The sequence below is a fragment of the Micropterus dolomieu genome, linkage group LG05 (genome assembly GCF_021292245.1).
Source record: "Micropterus dolomieu isolate WLL.071019.BEF.003 ecotype Adirondacks linkage group LG05, ASM2129224v1, whole genome shotgun sequence".
Lineage (NCBI taxonomy): Eukaryota > Metazoa > Chordata > Actinopteri > Centrarchiformes > Centrarchidae > Micropterus > Micropterus dolomieu.
In genome coordinates, this window is record NC_060154.1 from 11050260 (window position 1) to 11064762 (window position 14503).

Below are 14503 nucleotides of genomic sequence, written 5' to 3' on the forward strand. Positions count from 1 at the left end.
TTAATATGAAAGTCTTACTTGAAAGTGATCTCACATTGAAGAGAGCCATTTTAAATGTGTTTGTTCTGGGTGCTGGAGTTGGTACAGTTGTCCTAATCCTTAAGAGATTACTATTATTTCTGTGTGGGATGTGCACATTTCGGTTTACTGGTCTATGCGTGATGATGACAGGAATAGAAGTCTTTGGAACAGCGCTGGGAGCAGACGGCTTTACATGCCAGCAGGTGGAGACAGTTGTTTGTGGCAGTGAGCCAGAGATCTGTTCAGTGAGTGGTGGTGCGTCCAGGTGTGCTGCATGAATGATGAGTCATTCACGTAAGTCATGTGTGGACCGCACCACATGCTGTTTAAGACCTTCTTAATGCCACAATCTAATACTGTTTTAACTGTCATACTGGTCAATGTGTGATAGAAAATCAGAAGGGATGATATGGCCTAAAATTAGGAATCGGAGGGCTGTGATGCATTATAACACGATTATTGATGCATCTTGATGCATCATTTTTTTCTATACAGGATCTCTGGATAATTACTAAGTATTTAATTTGCACATCAAAATCTGAAAGAAACATCTCCTACTTAGCTAAAAAGGACTAGTTTGCACCCCTTATTTACATTAACCTCAGCTCCATGGTCTTTCATTTATTTAACAACCAGTTGTCAGACTCCTCTGAAAACTAAAATATAAATTATCAGGATGTACAGTATGTGTACAGGACAGAGCTGTACACCAGTTTAGTCTAAGCTTGTACCTAATGTTCTCAACCCTCGACAAGTAGGTACGTTAGTAATGACATACAGCTAATTAATTTTACTTTGTTACTAATTTAGCTAACGTTACATAACAGCAAAAAAAGTGGTGGAAGAGTGAAGGCTGTTAGTGAAGGCTGTTAGAATCCAGCATTTGGGGAATAAACAGATTTTTATTAACGGACACACTGTGACCTACACTTCACGTTTTCTACCAGACTGAAACTTACTGCTTATATTCTATACTCTGACCGTCATGTTCTGCCACTCGCTCTCTCTCAGTCACTCGGCCACACACAGAGTAGTATGTAGCTGCAGTACCAGGACCGCAATCCTAGGACCCTTGTTTACTTTGATACTGCCAGCTAGCTATGTTACTCTTGTCAGCCCCCCGAAGCCAATTACCCGTACCACAACAATCACCGAGTGTGTGCCTAAAAGTTATTGATTATATGCATGTCGACCGATTAACCCGACAGTCGCGCACATCGGCCTCACCTTCTTCATGTTGCTGTGGATTAACGTAACAACCACCACTCCACTAGAACTGTGGGCCCAGGATTGCGGGGGTCCTGAAACTGCAGCTATATAATATTGCACACAAACGATACACAGAGAGTCGCCAAGTGTTAAGTGTTACCGCGCTGACACAGTGTGCCAGTTAAAATCATCACTTGCACACTTATATTAATGATTGTGTGACATTTTACTAGGGTGGTTATTCATTCCACACTGGTGGTTTGCCGAATACAGGGGGACCATTCTCTGTTATGTGTGCGCCACAGACGGTCCAGGCGCTGCACTTCAGCAAGTTCCACCTTTTGCGTTCCTTCAACATTACATTATTTATTAACAATTAATAATTGATTTTTTGACATTTGTTAATCGATTCAGGATCTTCCACGTCCGCATGGCGATGCATCTAAGAATCGATTTTTTCTCCCACCCCTAATAAGCGTGTAGCATCTCCTCACAGCCCGCAATCAGATACAAAAACATTTTATAACTAACATTACTGCCTATAGCAGGAAGGAGAACATATTTAAGACTTCGTTTATGAATTTTAAAACTTTCTAATTGCTGTTTTTTGTTGAGGAAACTGTATTCAATACTTTTTTAAGACCTGCAGATATCCTGAATATTATAGAAAAAGGATTTCTACCTGCTGGCGAGGTTGGTTGTGTAAACTGACTGAGGTTCAGCTCTGAAGAAGCTCAGAAGGTTTTTCTCAAGTACTTCCAGAGTTCCCTGCGAGAAGAAAAAAACAGTGTGTGGCAGCCAGGAAGAGAGAAAAGTAAGAGGTACAATCCCCACAACAATCAATGTGCCCTCACGCATTTATGCTTGAGCAAAATACTGAACTTCCTCATGGTGAGTCATGATTCCTTTACTGCTCTCACATCCCTGTATGTCAAGCATTAATAACAATCAGGAGCTACTGTATTTCTAAACTGTCTTCCAATATTTCTGATATGTATATGTAAAAATCTAGAACAGCTGTTTTCTAAACAGCCAAAAATAGCCAGTAACATACAGGGTCAACAACGAGAACAGGACTTTTGCAATTGGTTACTGCAGGACAACAAGTTGGTGTATCCTCTGGGTTTGATGCACAGCAGAGATGCAGGAGAGACTAGTCAAAATCTGCTTTAAAAAAAAAAAAGGGGTTAACATGTCTTCGACCAGTTACCATATCACCATATGGACAGAGAACTAACAAGAAGTTGAGGCTCTATTTACTGCTATAAATCTTGACCCGTCTAACTGACATGATCGGTTTACTTTCGAAAGCACAATCAGAAGAAGAGATGACAATCACCATGGGGATTTTTTTCCGTCTCAGAGTTGCTCGCAGCCTGCGGTCGATTCTCTGGAAGCAGTCCTGAGATGTGAAGGCAAGATTTACTGTGAAGAGATATGTGATGGTCAGCCAAATAGCTGCACTTAAAACTACCAGCCTACAAATGAGCACAAGCGGAGATATTCACCATTCCTCTGGTCTTTGTTTTTCTTCTTGGCCCCCTCCTCCTCCAGTAGAGACAACAGCCTCTCCTGCTCCTCACCGGAGCAATTCATGAAGTCATTCCACGGCTAAAAGAACAAGGGAATGAGGAAGATTATTTCCTCATGTTTAAAACTTACTTGTTTTTTGGGTGCTTTTAGATTTGATCAGGCTAGGATCATAAATGCAAGGCAAACTCTAAGGTTTGTTTTAGGGAGTTGAAAAGGTAAAATTTAAATGTCTTAAAACTAACATACTGTAGTGCTGGAAGAAGAGAAGAAAACTTACTTCTATGTAGTTTCCATTGGTGCAGGCTTCAGTGAAGATGGACGGGATGGCTGGGTTACTGCAAACTTCCAGATCATCTTTGGAGCACTCATCCCGCTCCAGTAGATTAGCAAGGTAGAGTGCTGATTTTCAGAGAAGAGCAGTAAGTAGACCGTAATGATATAAGCAAAACTTAAACGACAGACTTTTGTAGTATAGGCATTTTGTAGCAATAGCCATTCCATACTCTTTTCCATTGCTTTTTTTGGTTGGTATTCACTTTCTACCAGGTGAGCTACAGGGGCGCCCCACTGCTTGCTATTTCAATGCATAATTCACGTGTGCATTGGAGATGTGCACATCTTTTAAAAAGGTAGCACACAGACTTAAAGGCTTGTCCTGCATTGTTCAGCCTGCAGTGGATGACAACATCTTACAATCTGATCACGCGAAATGAGATCTTACTGTTCTCCTGTCGACGGAGGCTCTTCTTGCCTTTGGCTCGAGGAGTGAGGTCAGAGTTGCGAATGGCTTGGTTGATATAGAATTGCTTCTTTTTGGCGGGAGACACTCGCTTGGCGGGAGAGTTAGGCAGGGAAGTGCATTTACGCTCCTCTATCAGGCTGGGAAAACAGAGGACAAGATGTCAGCTCCTCAGATTTCATTGAGTTTCCATTAGTATGGAGTCAGGCCACCACGAGCTTCCAGAACAGCTTTGCAGCTCCTTGCCAAGTCTGTGGAACTATATTGGAGGGATGAACACCATTCCTCCCTAACATATTCCTCATTTATATACAACCTTGTTTTAATCAGGTAATATCATTGAGATCAAGATCTCTTTGCAAGAGAGACCTGAGTATAGCAGATATAGAAAAACGAACATAGCCAGACACAACAAAAGCACATAGCATGTCATAGACAGTCACAGACATCACTAAATAGATATGAAAGTTTATATTGTATAATTTGATCTAATGGAGATGGTGGTGGAGAGCTTTGCCTTACACACCTTGGTCCAAAATCTTCAATAGGTGTGAAAAAGCTGTAGAATTTTATTTACATAATTTTAAAACTCACCAAACCATTCAGTGAGCCCTGGTGCACATGATGTTTCTCCACTCTTTTCCTTTACTTTGTCTCCCCAGTTGCTCCTAACATGACAGCTAGTGAGGGTTCAGGCATATACAAAGAAACTGATCATTCAGCTGCTTCTCTCAGTACACAGAATACAGAAAAGGTGTTTTGTGTGACCTATTTTTAATCCATTTCAATGGACTTGCACTGTTCTTCTTGCTTTGACCAGTCTGTGTTGTGGGTGCTCTTTGAATTGGGCATTTCTTGAGCGTGCAGGTGATGTCACTTTTAAGCCTGAGAGGGTGCTTTCTGTCTGGGAAGAGCTTGTTAGTTTACTGCATTATTGCTGGATGACTATGTGAAATGGTGTATCTATATGGGCATGCAGTATATCATAACACCATAATCTTATTTGGTATGTTATCCAAGGAAAGAAGACTAATACACCAAACAGCTGAAGCGGTATTGAAACTGCCCTGCTTCTGTTTAATCTCTGCGGTATTTTTAAATGGACCACAGCTAGGAAGATCATTCTGCAGGAGCTGCAGATGTAGGTCAGTGGGTGTTGTGTGAGGACCGCCTCTGCTCGGTTATCTGCTTTTTTTTTTGAGTTGCAACTTGCTCAGCAGCTCCCATTTTTAGCCTGAGCCCTGCAGGTTGTTAGCAGCACTACAGCAACACAACGTAATCTAATCTCTGTCTGGGTTAGTTGGGTTTGGCCACATGGAGATATCATATAATATCGCTCTGACAAGTAAACCTTAGCTCACTTGAAGCTGAGCTAACCAGGCAGTGACCCTTGTTACAGTTTTAACATAAGTTTAAACAAAAGCACTATGTTGTCTAACTTCTGTAACTTAACTTTATCTGTATATGTAACAAGAAAAGCACTAATTAGCCTACTAGTGCCAAGATCAGGGCGTATCAGCCAATGTGTTGGTACAAACACCCTGACGTGATTTAATTACCAATTTATAAACTCCACGATAACCTACATATCCAGGTCAGCTAGTTAGCTGCCAGCTGCTAAAAATGGCTGGTTAAAAAGGCTAACGTTAAATACTTATGAAGGTCAACCAAACTAGTACCTGGAAGTCTGTCGAGTTTTGTTGATTAGCAAGAGAGCTGGCACGATTTCAGCCAATCCAACACCCTTTACAACTCCAAAGCACAAAGCTAGCTATTTAAATGGAATAGTAATAACGTTAACTAGCTTGCTAACGAAACAAACTCGTACATTTTTACTCACATATAATCCTGTTCTTCGTTGTTATTCGTCAAAACGACCATCTTATTCCAGCGAAACAAACGGAGAATACAAATTAAATTATCTAGATCTTTAGATTGCGGAACGTGTAAAAATAAATAAAAACAAACAGCAAGTATGTTTGGCAGATTATCTTTGTAAGTAGCTACAGCTAACAGCTAGCTCCTGGGCTGCTAGCTTGACAGTGGACTTAACCACCCGAACAAAAATAGCCGTTGTTCTCCAACACAAACAAAGATGGGAGAAAGAGTATGAGCTCTCACTTTGTCTCTGTGTAGTTACATTTGGTCATATCATCATCATCATCATCATCATATATTTAAGAACAGATCAAGTATTCCACCATACTTTTTTATCTAAATTACCATAGTTGGATTTAATGTGTAACTATAAACACTAGAAAATAGATTTCTTGGACATTCTGGACCACATCCCAGAAAGAAACCAGGCTATGAGACTCTTAAATACATCCTCAGCACTGCTCCATACAATATAGTTTATTTCTGTCTACCATTTCAATAATTTTTGTATATGTATATTTTGTCTGCTTAGTAAAAGGGAACTACATTTTATAAATGTTAATGGGGGTTTGGGTTTTAACCTCCAGAGTGATTCATCTTGTTAATAGACAATCTTTGACAAACACCGTCAAACACATTCCTGTCATAACTGTCAAAATAAAGCCTATGCCAGCTCCAGCGTCTTTATAATCCAGCATCTTTGAGTGGTGTCAGCTCAAAAATGATCCTTCCTTTGTGATAATTTCAAATAACAATGACTTTTCCCCACTCACAAAGGGTTTGTGTGCATGTTACCATAACAGCCAGTTTAATAGGCCTGCCACAAAGCCGTGTAATTGTTCTGTAGTTTTCTCACTGCTGCTGGAAAGAAAAAGAGCTGCTCATTTTGACACGGCAAAGAAAAAGCTTTAAATATTAATACGCTTTTTGAGAGATGTTTGGACAGATATCAGACACGATTCTCAAAGGTGCTTATATTCAAATTTCAGAATGTGGAAAGAGAAGACGACGAGGATAGTCAAAGTAGAAAAACATGAGCCAGACACTTGTCCGATGATTGTGGGTAAAGTAGAAAAATCAACTCCCAGGACGACAACTGTGAAGTCAAAGGAGAAGCCTGAAGTTACCACATCACACAGCAAATGTCTCACTACTACATGTGAGACATCAGGCAATATAATGAGACTTTGGGTCAACTTGATGCCTGTTTTGGCAGCAGCCAAGGAGCCCGTGGAGGAAGAGGAGGGCGAAGAGGAGCACAACAGCTGTACAAGTGAGAAGGAACCAGAAACCAGCAGCAAAAACGACCAATCAGTGAAGCAAAGACTCGACTCTTACACAGGATTAAATTTGAACCCGGACTCCAAACAAACTCTAAATCCTCGGTTTGTGCTGCCACCTATAACTGAACCTAAACCAGCTCCTGAGACTAAGCATTGCCACACATCTCTACCTCCCATCAGGTTATCTGAGAAAAGTAGGCCCATCTCTTCAAACTTCACAATAAAAGGCTGTGGAGGCGATGAATTAGTTACGTGCAAGGTGCCAGACAGCAGGCCTTGGATAGAGGATCCCCTGTTCTCTAGAAGTGTGAGTAAACTACTAAACCAGCTGACTAATAATGTGCTTTTATAACTATTAAAGACTGAAATCTGCGTCTTGAAATACTTAAGCTCGTTTAAAAGTGATTCATATTCAGTTTAAATGACAAATGACGAAGTTAGAGTTTGGTTTATAGACACTGGCAACCAGGAGGCGTTGCATTATGATAAGCAGGTCAGTTTACAGTGGACTGTGATTGAGAAGAAATTAAGTTTAATACAAGGGGAAGGACATCAGCCATGTAGAGTAAGAATCAACAAGGATTTGTGCAATAAAAGAGTTTAAAAGGCACCTTCCTGAGCAATGATTGAGTCACTGTTATTGATCAGAAACTACATGTAATAATCCACACATGAACTTCTTAATGACCCGTTAATGTTAACTTTTACATGTTTTTTACTCAAATATAAAAGGGTGATAATAATTTGATGGCTCATTATTTTTAAGTTACTGCAAAGTCCGTAAAACTAGATTTAAAATTACACTCAAAAAATATATATAATATATAATATTACTCAAACAGTAAGTGGTAAGCACATTTACTTAAGTACTGGGGGAAAAAAATCAAAGATTAGAGAAAATCCCAGAAAATAAATACAAATTTCTTTATCCGAACTTTGTTTTTTCTTCTTTCCTCCCCTAATAATCATCTCATGACTCCTCAGATTAATCTTGTGACACTTTGAAAGGGGCCTGACCCCTAAATTGGTAACCACTGGACTAAACTACCTGTACTGTAAATAAAGAAGTTAAAAGTAGCAGTGTTAGGAATCAACAGTACAAACAAGTGCTTTTACTACTTTAAGCACGTTTTCTTACTACGTATGTACTTTTACGTAAGTAGGATTTCAATGCAGAATTTTTGATTCTAATATTTTCCCCTCCTGAGCAAAACTGTCATCACACAACATGCGACTGACTCCCCCTCTCTTGATCTGGTTCAGAGATCTGCTGAGTTTCATCTTCCTGACATCTCCTTGTCCAGTCTGGACGCCCTGCTGCAGACAGTCACACAGAAACTAGGGAGGAAGAGGAGAGGTGGTTGTGAAGGACCGTGGAGACATGTCCACTCTGATCGTCTCCTTGCGGCTGTTCGTGAGCAACATTTGAGAGAGACGAGTGTTGGGCAACAAATTGGCCGCTGCACAGATAATGGAAACCTGGCAGACATGTGTGTTTGGTGGTTTTGAATATAATTTTAATTTGAATGTCATTATTTATTGTGCCATAGTACAAGAGTTATCCATGTTAAGGAACAGACTGGAAAATAGGACAGAATTTTCTTTGTACATTTTATTTATTATTTATAAATTTAATTTGATGTCTCCTTGAGAGGTTTCTAATGAGTGTAAATGCATTTAATAGCTATAACAGAAAAAAATGACAACTGTAAATAGTGCCAAAACTGAGCTTGAGATGATTAAAATCTTATTTCTTTAACTGACAGATTTATGAGCAGGTATGAGTCCTAAAGAGCAACTGACACTAATTTAAGTGCTCCATGATGATGTAAATATACTTTATGCCCTTGAAAAATAAAGAAACAAACCCCTGAAAGCAATATTTTCTTTAGATTTTAAGATAAGATTTCAATTTTTAAAATATTCTATAATCTAAAAATATTGATCATTACCAACCCTTACTGGTCAAACCAAGGTGCATACCTTAGTAGATAAAAATCTTAACACAAGTTATTTAAGGGGGTTTAATATATATAGATTTTTGTTGTAACAACGTGTACATTTAGAAGTTTATTTATCTGACTAACAGCAGTAGATAAGTGACTTCAGTGTGAAGAAAACTGTCCAGTAAATTTGGTTTCTTTCTTTTAACAGTGAAGCAGCACCTGTAACATCAGCAGGTGGACGCAGTGTAAACAGACAGAGGGGCCTCCCCCCACCCATCCTCACTATGGCAAAGAAAAACCTCCAGACTTCCAACACACTGCAGTAATTCACCACAAACAACAAACTGGACTCACAACACACAGCACAGTATCTTAAAAATGTTACAGGAAAGGATATACTTTTATTTTCCTTCAAAACATTCACAACAGACATATACCTGCTTTTTTTAAATCTATGCTAGCATATCTCATAGTAGATGCATAAATTACTGTTCAAGTAGAACTTTTCAAGCATAATAAAAGTACATTCAGTAGTATAGACTTTCTTTCCAAAATGAGACATTTTAATCCAGCTTAATGTTTAGGTTTTGCGTTATTTCAGCTTTTTCAATACATCAAACCTCTTAAAACATTATATTGTAATGTAACAGTTTACATTTTAGAATGAAACCCGTCTGATGCTTTGTTTTGTCTCATGCCTATAGATACTAATCTTCTGATTATGTAACACTGCATCACAGTGCAGTAACAACCTGCTTTGAACATTCGATCTGCTGTGTCATCATGAAATAAATAAAAACAACCGTAGACCAAAGGCAATGTTGTTGTGTCTAGTGTTTACAGCTCAAACTGACTTTATTCATTCTTCGATTATTTGATCTTTGATCTATTATAATTTGTTTGAGTGTGATGTGTTTGGCATTATGCAGAAGATTTTGTAACAAAACAGCAGCTGAAACAGTGTAGAGGTGTGTGGACCTTTTCTATAGCTTTATATTGATATACGATAAATAAATACATTTTCCGGACCTTTCAAAGCTGTGCAGGAAGCCTGGATGTCGGATTCCTCTATAAGATGAAAAACAAAACATTGTTTAATTATTAAATAACCAAAATGACAGTAAATACCAGGCAGAAGTAAATATTGTTTTTTTCCTCATTATATGTAATACCCTCTCTTTGTACAGTGATGAAGACAAATCACACAAAATAAAAAAGTTTTGACAGATAAAAGAGAATACAAACAGATACACTTGTAAAGTTCATCATTAAATATTTAAGAGGTATGTAACATCTTATTCTCCACATAAGAGGAAGCTGTATAATGTTCTGTAACAACCCTTAAATGCTTTCTGACATATAAAAGCATCTTAATTACATGTAACACATGTACTTCAGCTACTGTTTGAGAGTTTGCAGCATTTTCTTTTTTAAAGTGCTTTCTGCAAAATGAAGATGAGATTGGGAGGGATCTAAGGATTTAGCCCTGAGGAACACCACTGCTTGATTTTACATTGAGCTTTGCATAATATTCTTTCAGGATTAATAAACCATACGTTTGGAGTGATTAGATCAATACAGAAAGAGAAGACACAGTGTAAGATTTATGAACCCAAATAAAGGGTATAAAGCTTCAGATATGTTAACACGGTGAACAAGGCACCAAAGCCATAATAGGAAGCAGTAACTTTTGGTTCTTTCTTTAGACAAATTTACATCTAATGACTCTGTTTCAGTAACACTTTCAATGTCCATCTTTTACACTGTCATACTGAGGTCGTTGCCAACATTGAGCAACATTCAAATAAACTTACAGTGAATAATAAAAAGCATTGTTGGTCCTTTCAGCCTGCCTCCTCTGCTCGTGTTGCGTCAGTCCACGTCACAGTGCGCTGTCCTGTGTGTTGCCGTCGACCATAAATAGTGCAGACGGACTTTTACTGGAACTCTCTGCTCTGTGTTTGGACCCACTGGATTTACTGGATTCTCCCCGAACACCACCATTACTGCTGTTTGATCCACTGCTTACCCTCCGGCTCGCTTGATGCGTCTCCTCTGGCTGAGGTATTTGGGTCATTGCCGTGCTGCTGCTTTTTTCTCCATTAGCCTTGCCTTCTTTAGATTTGACCTTGCCAACTTTTGCCTTTTTTGGTTTACCCTCTTTCGGTTTGCCGTCAGATGATTTCGCATGGTGCTTTGGAGTCTTGCTTGGTTGAGGGGGCGTGACTGGTGGTTGTGGTTGGATGGTAGGAGGGTTAATCCTGCTGGCCAGTGCCTTCAGGTTGGTCGGTACTGTCATGTTGCCAATGACCACATCTGTGAGATCATCGTCATCAGTTTGCTCCTTGGCAAAGTTGACAAACACCTAGAAAAAATAACCGGCTTTAGTTAATTGATCTTTTAATTAATTTGTATTAGCCTGGTCAGCTATCAAGCTAATGACAGTCAGCAATAAATCATGTTCTTGGTCTTAAGGAGTTCATATTCTGCTTATTTCCCTTTCCCCTTTCCTTTATTGTTAAGTGTCAATTTGTTACAAATGAATAACTTACCACACTGAAACGCTTGCTCCAGTCTATGTTGCAAAGCTGGTTCGGGAACATCAACAGCTGAACCAAAATTACTGCTTGTCAGGAGCCTCCCTACTCTGCTTCTGATTGGATAGTAGTCCTTAACTAGGCAGTGCACATGTGCAACTCCCAACAAAGATCAAATAGAAGTGAGATGCTTCACTTGGTAGCTAACACGGAGCGGTCAACACACAGGGTGAAAAGAGGTGCTGCAGCAATGAACAAAAGTAGTATATGGGATTTTTTGAAAATTAAACCATGTAAACCTTTTCTGATACAACCCCTAAATAAAATTATGAACCTGAAAATGAGCATAATATGATCACTTTAACACATCTTAGCATTTATGCTAACTAATGTAACTAACTAACTAAACAGAAGCATGGAGATAGCATTAAAGATGGCTGTTTTAGGTTTTCTTTTCTGTTACCTCATTAATACATTCAGTACTACTACTACCCCTACAACCACTAGCCCTACTCCTACTACTCCTAATAATAATTCTCACACATTGGAAGAAAAACTCTGCCCAAACCATGAAAATGTGGCTGGATTATTTAATTAATATCTTACATATCTCTTTCAAATTGATTAGGTTACAACTTGAAATTAGAAGACAAAGTACATTTTACACCTTTGGAATACGTCACATTCTCATAAAAATGTGAAAAAATGTGAGTGATTGATAATACAGTATATTTGTCAGGTTGGGTTGGGGCGATGGGGTCCCTTTGTCTCGCACTCATCTTTTTTTGTTATTATTACAGAAAAGACAGTTAGCATTTGTTTCTTACCTGCTGGTGATTGTAAAGTCCTACTAGCTTTTGGTTTACTAATACTTGTTAAGCATTTGAATTTGTGCTTTTTCCTTCTTCCCTTTGAAACATTTTCAGTGAGCAAAGCCCAACGGGAAATAGCATTGCCTCCATAAAGGATATTCGAATCAGAAACATCATCGTCCTCACCTGGTCCAGGGTGGTCTGTGAAACAGAGAAGTCGATGATGCCCAGCTCCTCATAGTTGTTGGCCAGCACATCGAAGACACGAGCGAGGCAGCAGGCGTGCGAGGGCAGCTGGAACTGCAGCACGCTCTGGTGACGCTCCTTCAGCTCGATGCTGGGGAAGGAGCTCTTCATATAGGCGCTGATGGGGCACGAGTCCGGATTGGATTTTGTGTCCACCAGACGGAGGATGATGGTGTAGCCATCACCAAACCTGGAAGGTGGAAGACGGAAGACGGAAAGAAACAACTGATCAGGATTTTATATGTACTGTTACATCAATACAGTTTATTGGAATTTGATTCAGTGCAGCTCTAAAAAAAAACAATTACAAAAAGTTTCTTACAAAAGGTTGACAAGATCAGAACTTCAGGATGTCAACCATACATCACGCAGCTGCACAGTGAAGCCCATTAATGTTGCTGCTATTACTTTTAAATTGCCTGACTGCATGCCTGCCTCATGGTGTGTGTTGTTCCTTAGGTGCACTGTAGAGTAATAGAAGCAGTCTACTGTGTTCAGCTTACACAGGACTACTTTGTGTTCATGTAATATACAGTCAATAATCAATAATTCTACAGCTTCAATTCTCCTTGCAGTGATTTAATTTATTTAAATACTTATTTCCACATGTTGACAAACTGAATTTTTTACTCAGGGATCATTTAAATATTATATTCACATAGCAGTGTGGACCATATTTCATTACAAATGAGCAATGGGCTATTTCACTGAACTGCAAGGTCTCAAAATGTTTTGGGGTATGGGCATGAGGAGAAAAAAAAAAACAAATCACACAGTCATCGCAGTGTACTCTAATTTTATGTTGTGATAATGATGTATTTTATCATCATCATCACATTTTCTGGAAAATCAATTGACAAAATATTTATGGATAAAATAACCAGACAGGAATGTCTGTGTCTGACAAATCCTGCTAGTTCAATACCAGTTAATTTGTGTACTTCTTCACACTGATCAAAAGTCATATAAAAATCCAATATTAGCATAAAACAATCCTGCTCCCTCTTATTTAAGTGATACTATCATATAAATGGTAAGAAAAGGAAAAATCTCTGATAGTTGACAAATTTCTTACAGTATGTATTATATATTATACTAAATGATCTTATATCTTTACTATTTAATATCATATGACTTTTACTCGGTTGAACTCATAAATCGTGAGCAAAGACACTAAAAAAATGGACTGTTTGGCTTTGAACAGGGGATCCACATGAGCCATCATCCTGTGTATTATTTAATATAGTTTCAATGGCATTGATGACGACATAATGATGTGTAAATTGAGCCAAACTCTGTTGAGATAAACAGTGCACGTGTCCTTGAGTACCCTCTTTGATGATTTCCCTAACTAAGAACTTTTCAGACGCTGACCACAGCAGCGACTTCATGCCTGTAAACCTGCCTCAATGAACAAACTCCCCAGAAATATCAGCACACAGAGGGTCCTTCACAGATCACTTCACCTCTGTGTGGACAATAAATATCTCAAATCAGGAGGCACACTTTGATTTCAACACCTCTACAAAGCCCAGCATTTAATTTGGAAACTAATATTGAGGGTAAAGTTGGGCAGTGTGGGCACAAATTTCCAAACACTCATTCATCGGGGTGTGACGATACATTTAGTTAACGAAATGATACACAATATTGTGTTCATCAGAATGAGACGAGACGATATTTTAACACCATTTTTAAGAAATCTTCAGGGACGAAATATATGACTGGAAAAATAGTCTTTTATTCAACTGAAAGTCAGAAATACAAAACAATGCAGGTGCATTTTGAAATGTTGCTTACATACTGTTCGTGCTGTTTAGTGTTTCCACCAGATACCCAAAATGCTGCCACACAAATGATTTAAAAGTGGCGGGGGCATCTTCTATGCTTATTTCACCCTCTGTCATGCGGATTTTGCGAGAGATTCACCTTGACGAGAAATCTAGTCTTGATCTAAATATCACAAGATCTCCACCGCTACTCATTTACTGATTTATAAATTGTGTTTGTATTGTTGAGGTTAGACAGAATAAGTAAAAATTAGGTAAGACAGTAGTGTTTTTACCTGTTCTTCAGGTGTTGTACAGATCCGAGACACTGGAATCTGCCGTTGACCATGATGGCCATTCTGGTGCAGAGAGCTTCACATTCCTCCATACTGATCATACAGACACATGATAAACTCATTAACATATACACTATAAATATAAGGAAACTCTTTGGGTCATCCTAGTGTGTCTCAGCTACAACAGCCATGTACTAATATATATATATATATATATATAAATATATAAATATA

At 38.7% G+C, this 14503-nt stretch overlaps 3 protein-coding genes across 9 annotated transcripts in view; 1 reads left to right on the top strand and 2 right to left on the bottom strand.

The window, feature by feature from the left end:
* The window catches only part of r3hdm4 (R3H domain containing 4), a 9559-nt gene extending 3982 nt beyond the window's left edge, over positions 1-5577 (bottom strand). The window contains exons 1-7 of one of the 2 annotated variants that reach the window (XM_046048651.1): positions 5343-5577; positions 4097-4182; positions 3485-3642; positions 3041-3162; positions 2739-2841; positions 2570-2655; positions 1913-1998 (exon numbers count right to left, since the gene is read on the bottom strand). In XM_046048651.1, the coding sequence (XP_045904607.1) occupies positions 1913-1998; positions 2570-2655; positions 2739-2841; positions 3041-3162; positions 3485-3642; positions 4097-4104 (563 nt within the window). In that variant the 5' untranslated portion in view covers positions 4105-4182; positions 5343-5577. The remainder of the gene's footprint in view (positions 1-1912; positions 1999-2569; positions 2656-2738; positions 2842-3040; positions 3163-3484; positions 3643-4096; positions 4183-5342) is intronic. The other variant, XM_046048650.1, reaches the window with a different exon arrangement.
* A 494-nt stretch (positions 5578-6071) lies between these two features.
* On the top strand, positions 6072-9423 carry LOC123970564. Its single transcript, XM_046048649.1, has 3 exons — positions 6072-6970; positions 7927-8153; positions 8818-9423. The coding sequence occupies exons 1-3, from the start codon at positions 6371-6373 to the stop codon at positions 8933-8935; spliced, it is 945 nt and encodes a 314-aa protein (XP_045904605.1). The 5' UTR covers positions 6072-6370; the 3' UTR covers positions 8936-9423.
* abca7 (ATP-binding cassette, sub-family A (ABC1), member 7) overlaps positions 8991-14503 on the bottom strand; it is a 33842-nt gene continuing 28329 nt past the window's right edge. For 3 of the 6 annotated variants that reach the window (XR_006825010.1, XR_006825009.1, XR_006825011.1), the window contains 4 exons: positions 14270-14362; positions 12145-12394; positions 10424-10974; positions 8991-9677 (listed from right to left, as the gene is read on the bottom strand). Coding sequence is in view for 1 of the 6 variants with exons in the window: in XM_046048647.1 (XP_045904603.1) it covers positions 10492-10974; positions 12145-12394; positions 14270-14362 (826 nt within the window). In the remaining 5 variants the exon portion in view is untranslated. Of the gene's footprint in view, positions 10975-11161; positions 11306-12144; positions 12395-14269; positions 14363-14503 lie in introns of all 6 variants that reach the window. The other 3 variants (XR_006825012.1, XR_006825013.1, XM_046048647.1) reach the window with 3 other exon arrangements.

What these genes read in the sequence shown, in the direction of transcription:
- LOC123970564 (XM_046048649.1), top strand. Translation starts at nt 6,371, where the DNA reads ATGTGGAAAGAGAAGACGACGAGGATAGTCAAAGTAGAAAAACATGAG. An exon ending in ATCCCCTGTTCTCTAGAAGT is followed by an intron (nt 6,971 to 7,926) that starts GTGAGTAAACTA and finishes GATCTGGTTCAG; the next exon opens with AGATCTGCTGAGTTTCATCT. An exon ending in AATGGAAACCTGGCAGACAT is followed by an intron (nt 8,154 to 8,817) that starts GTGTGTTTGGTG and finishes TTCTTTTAACAG; the next exon opens with TGAAGCAGCACCTGTAACAT.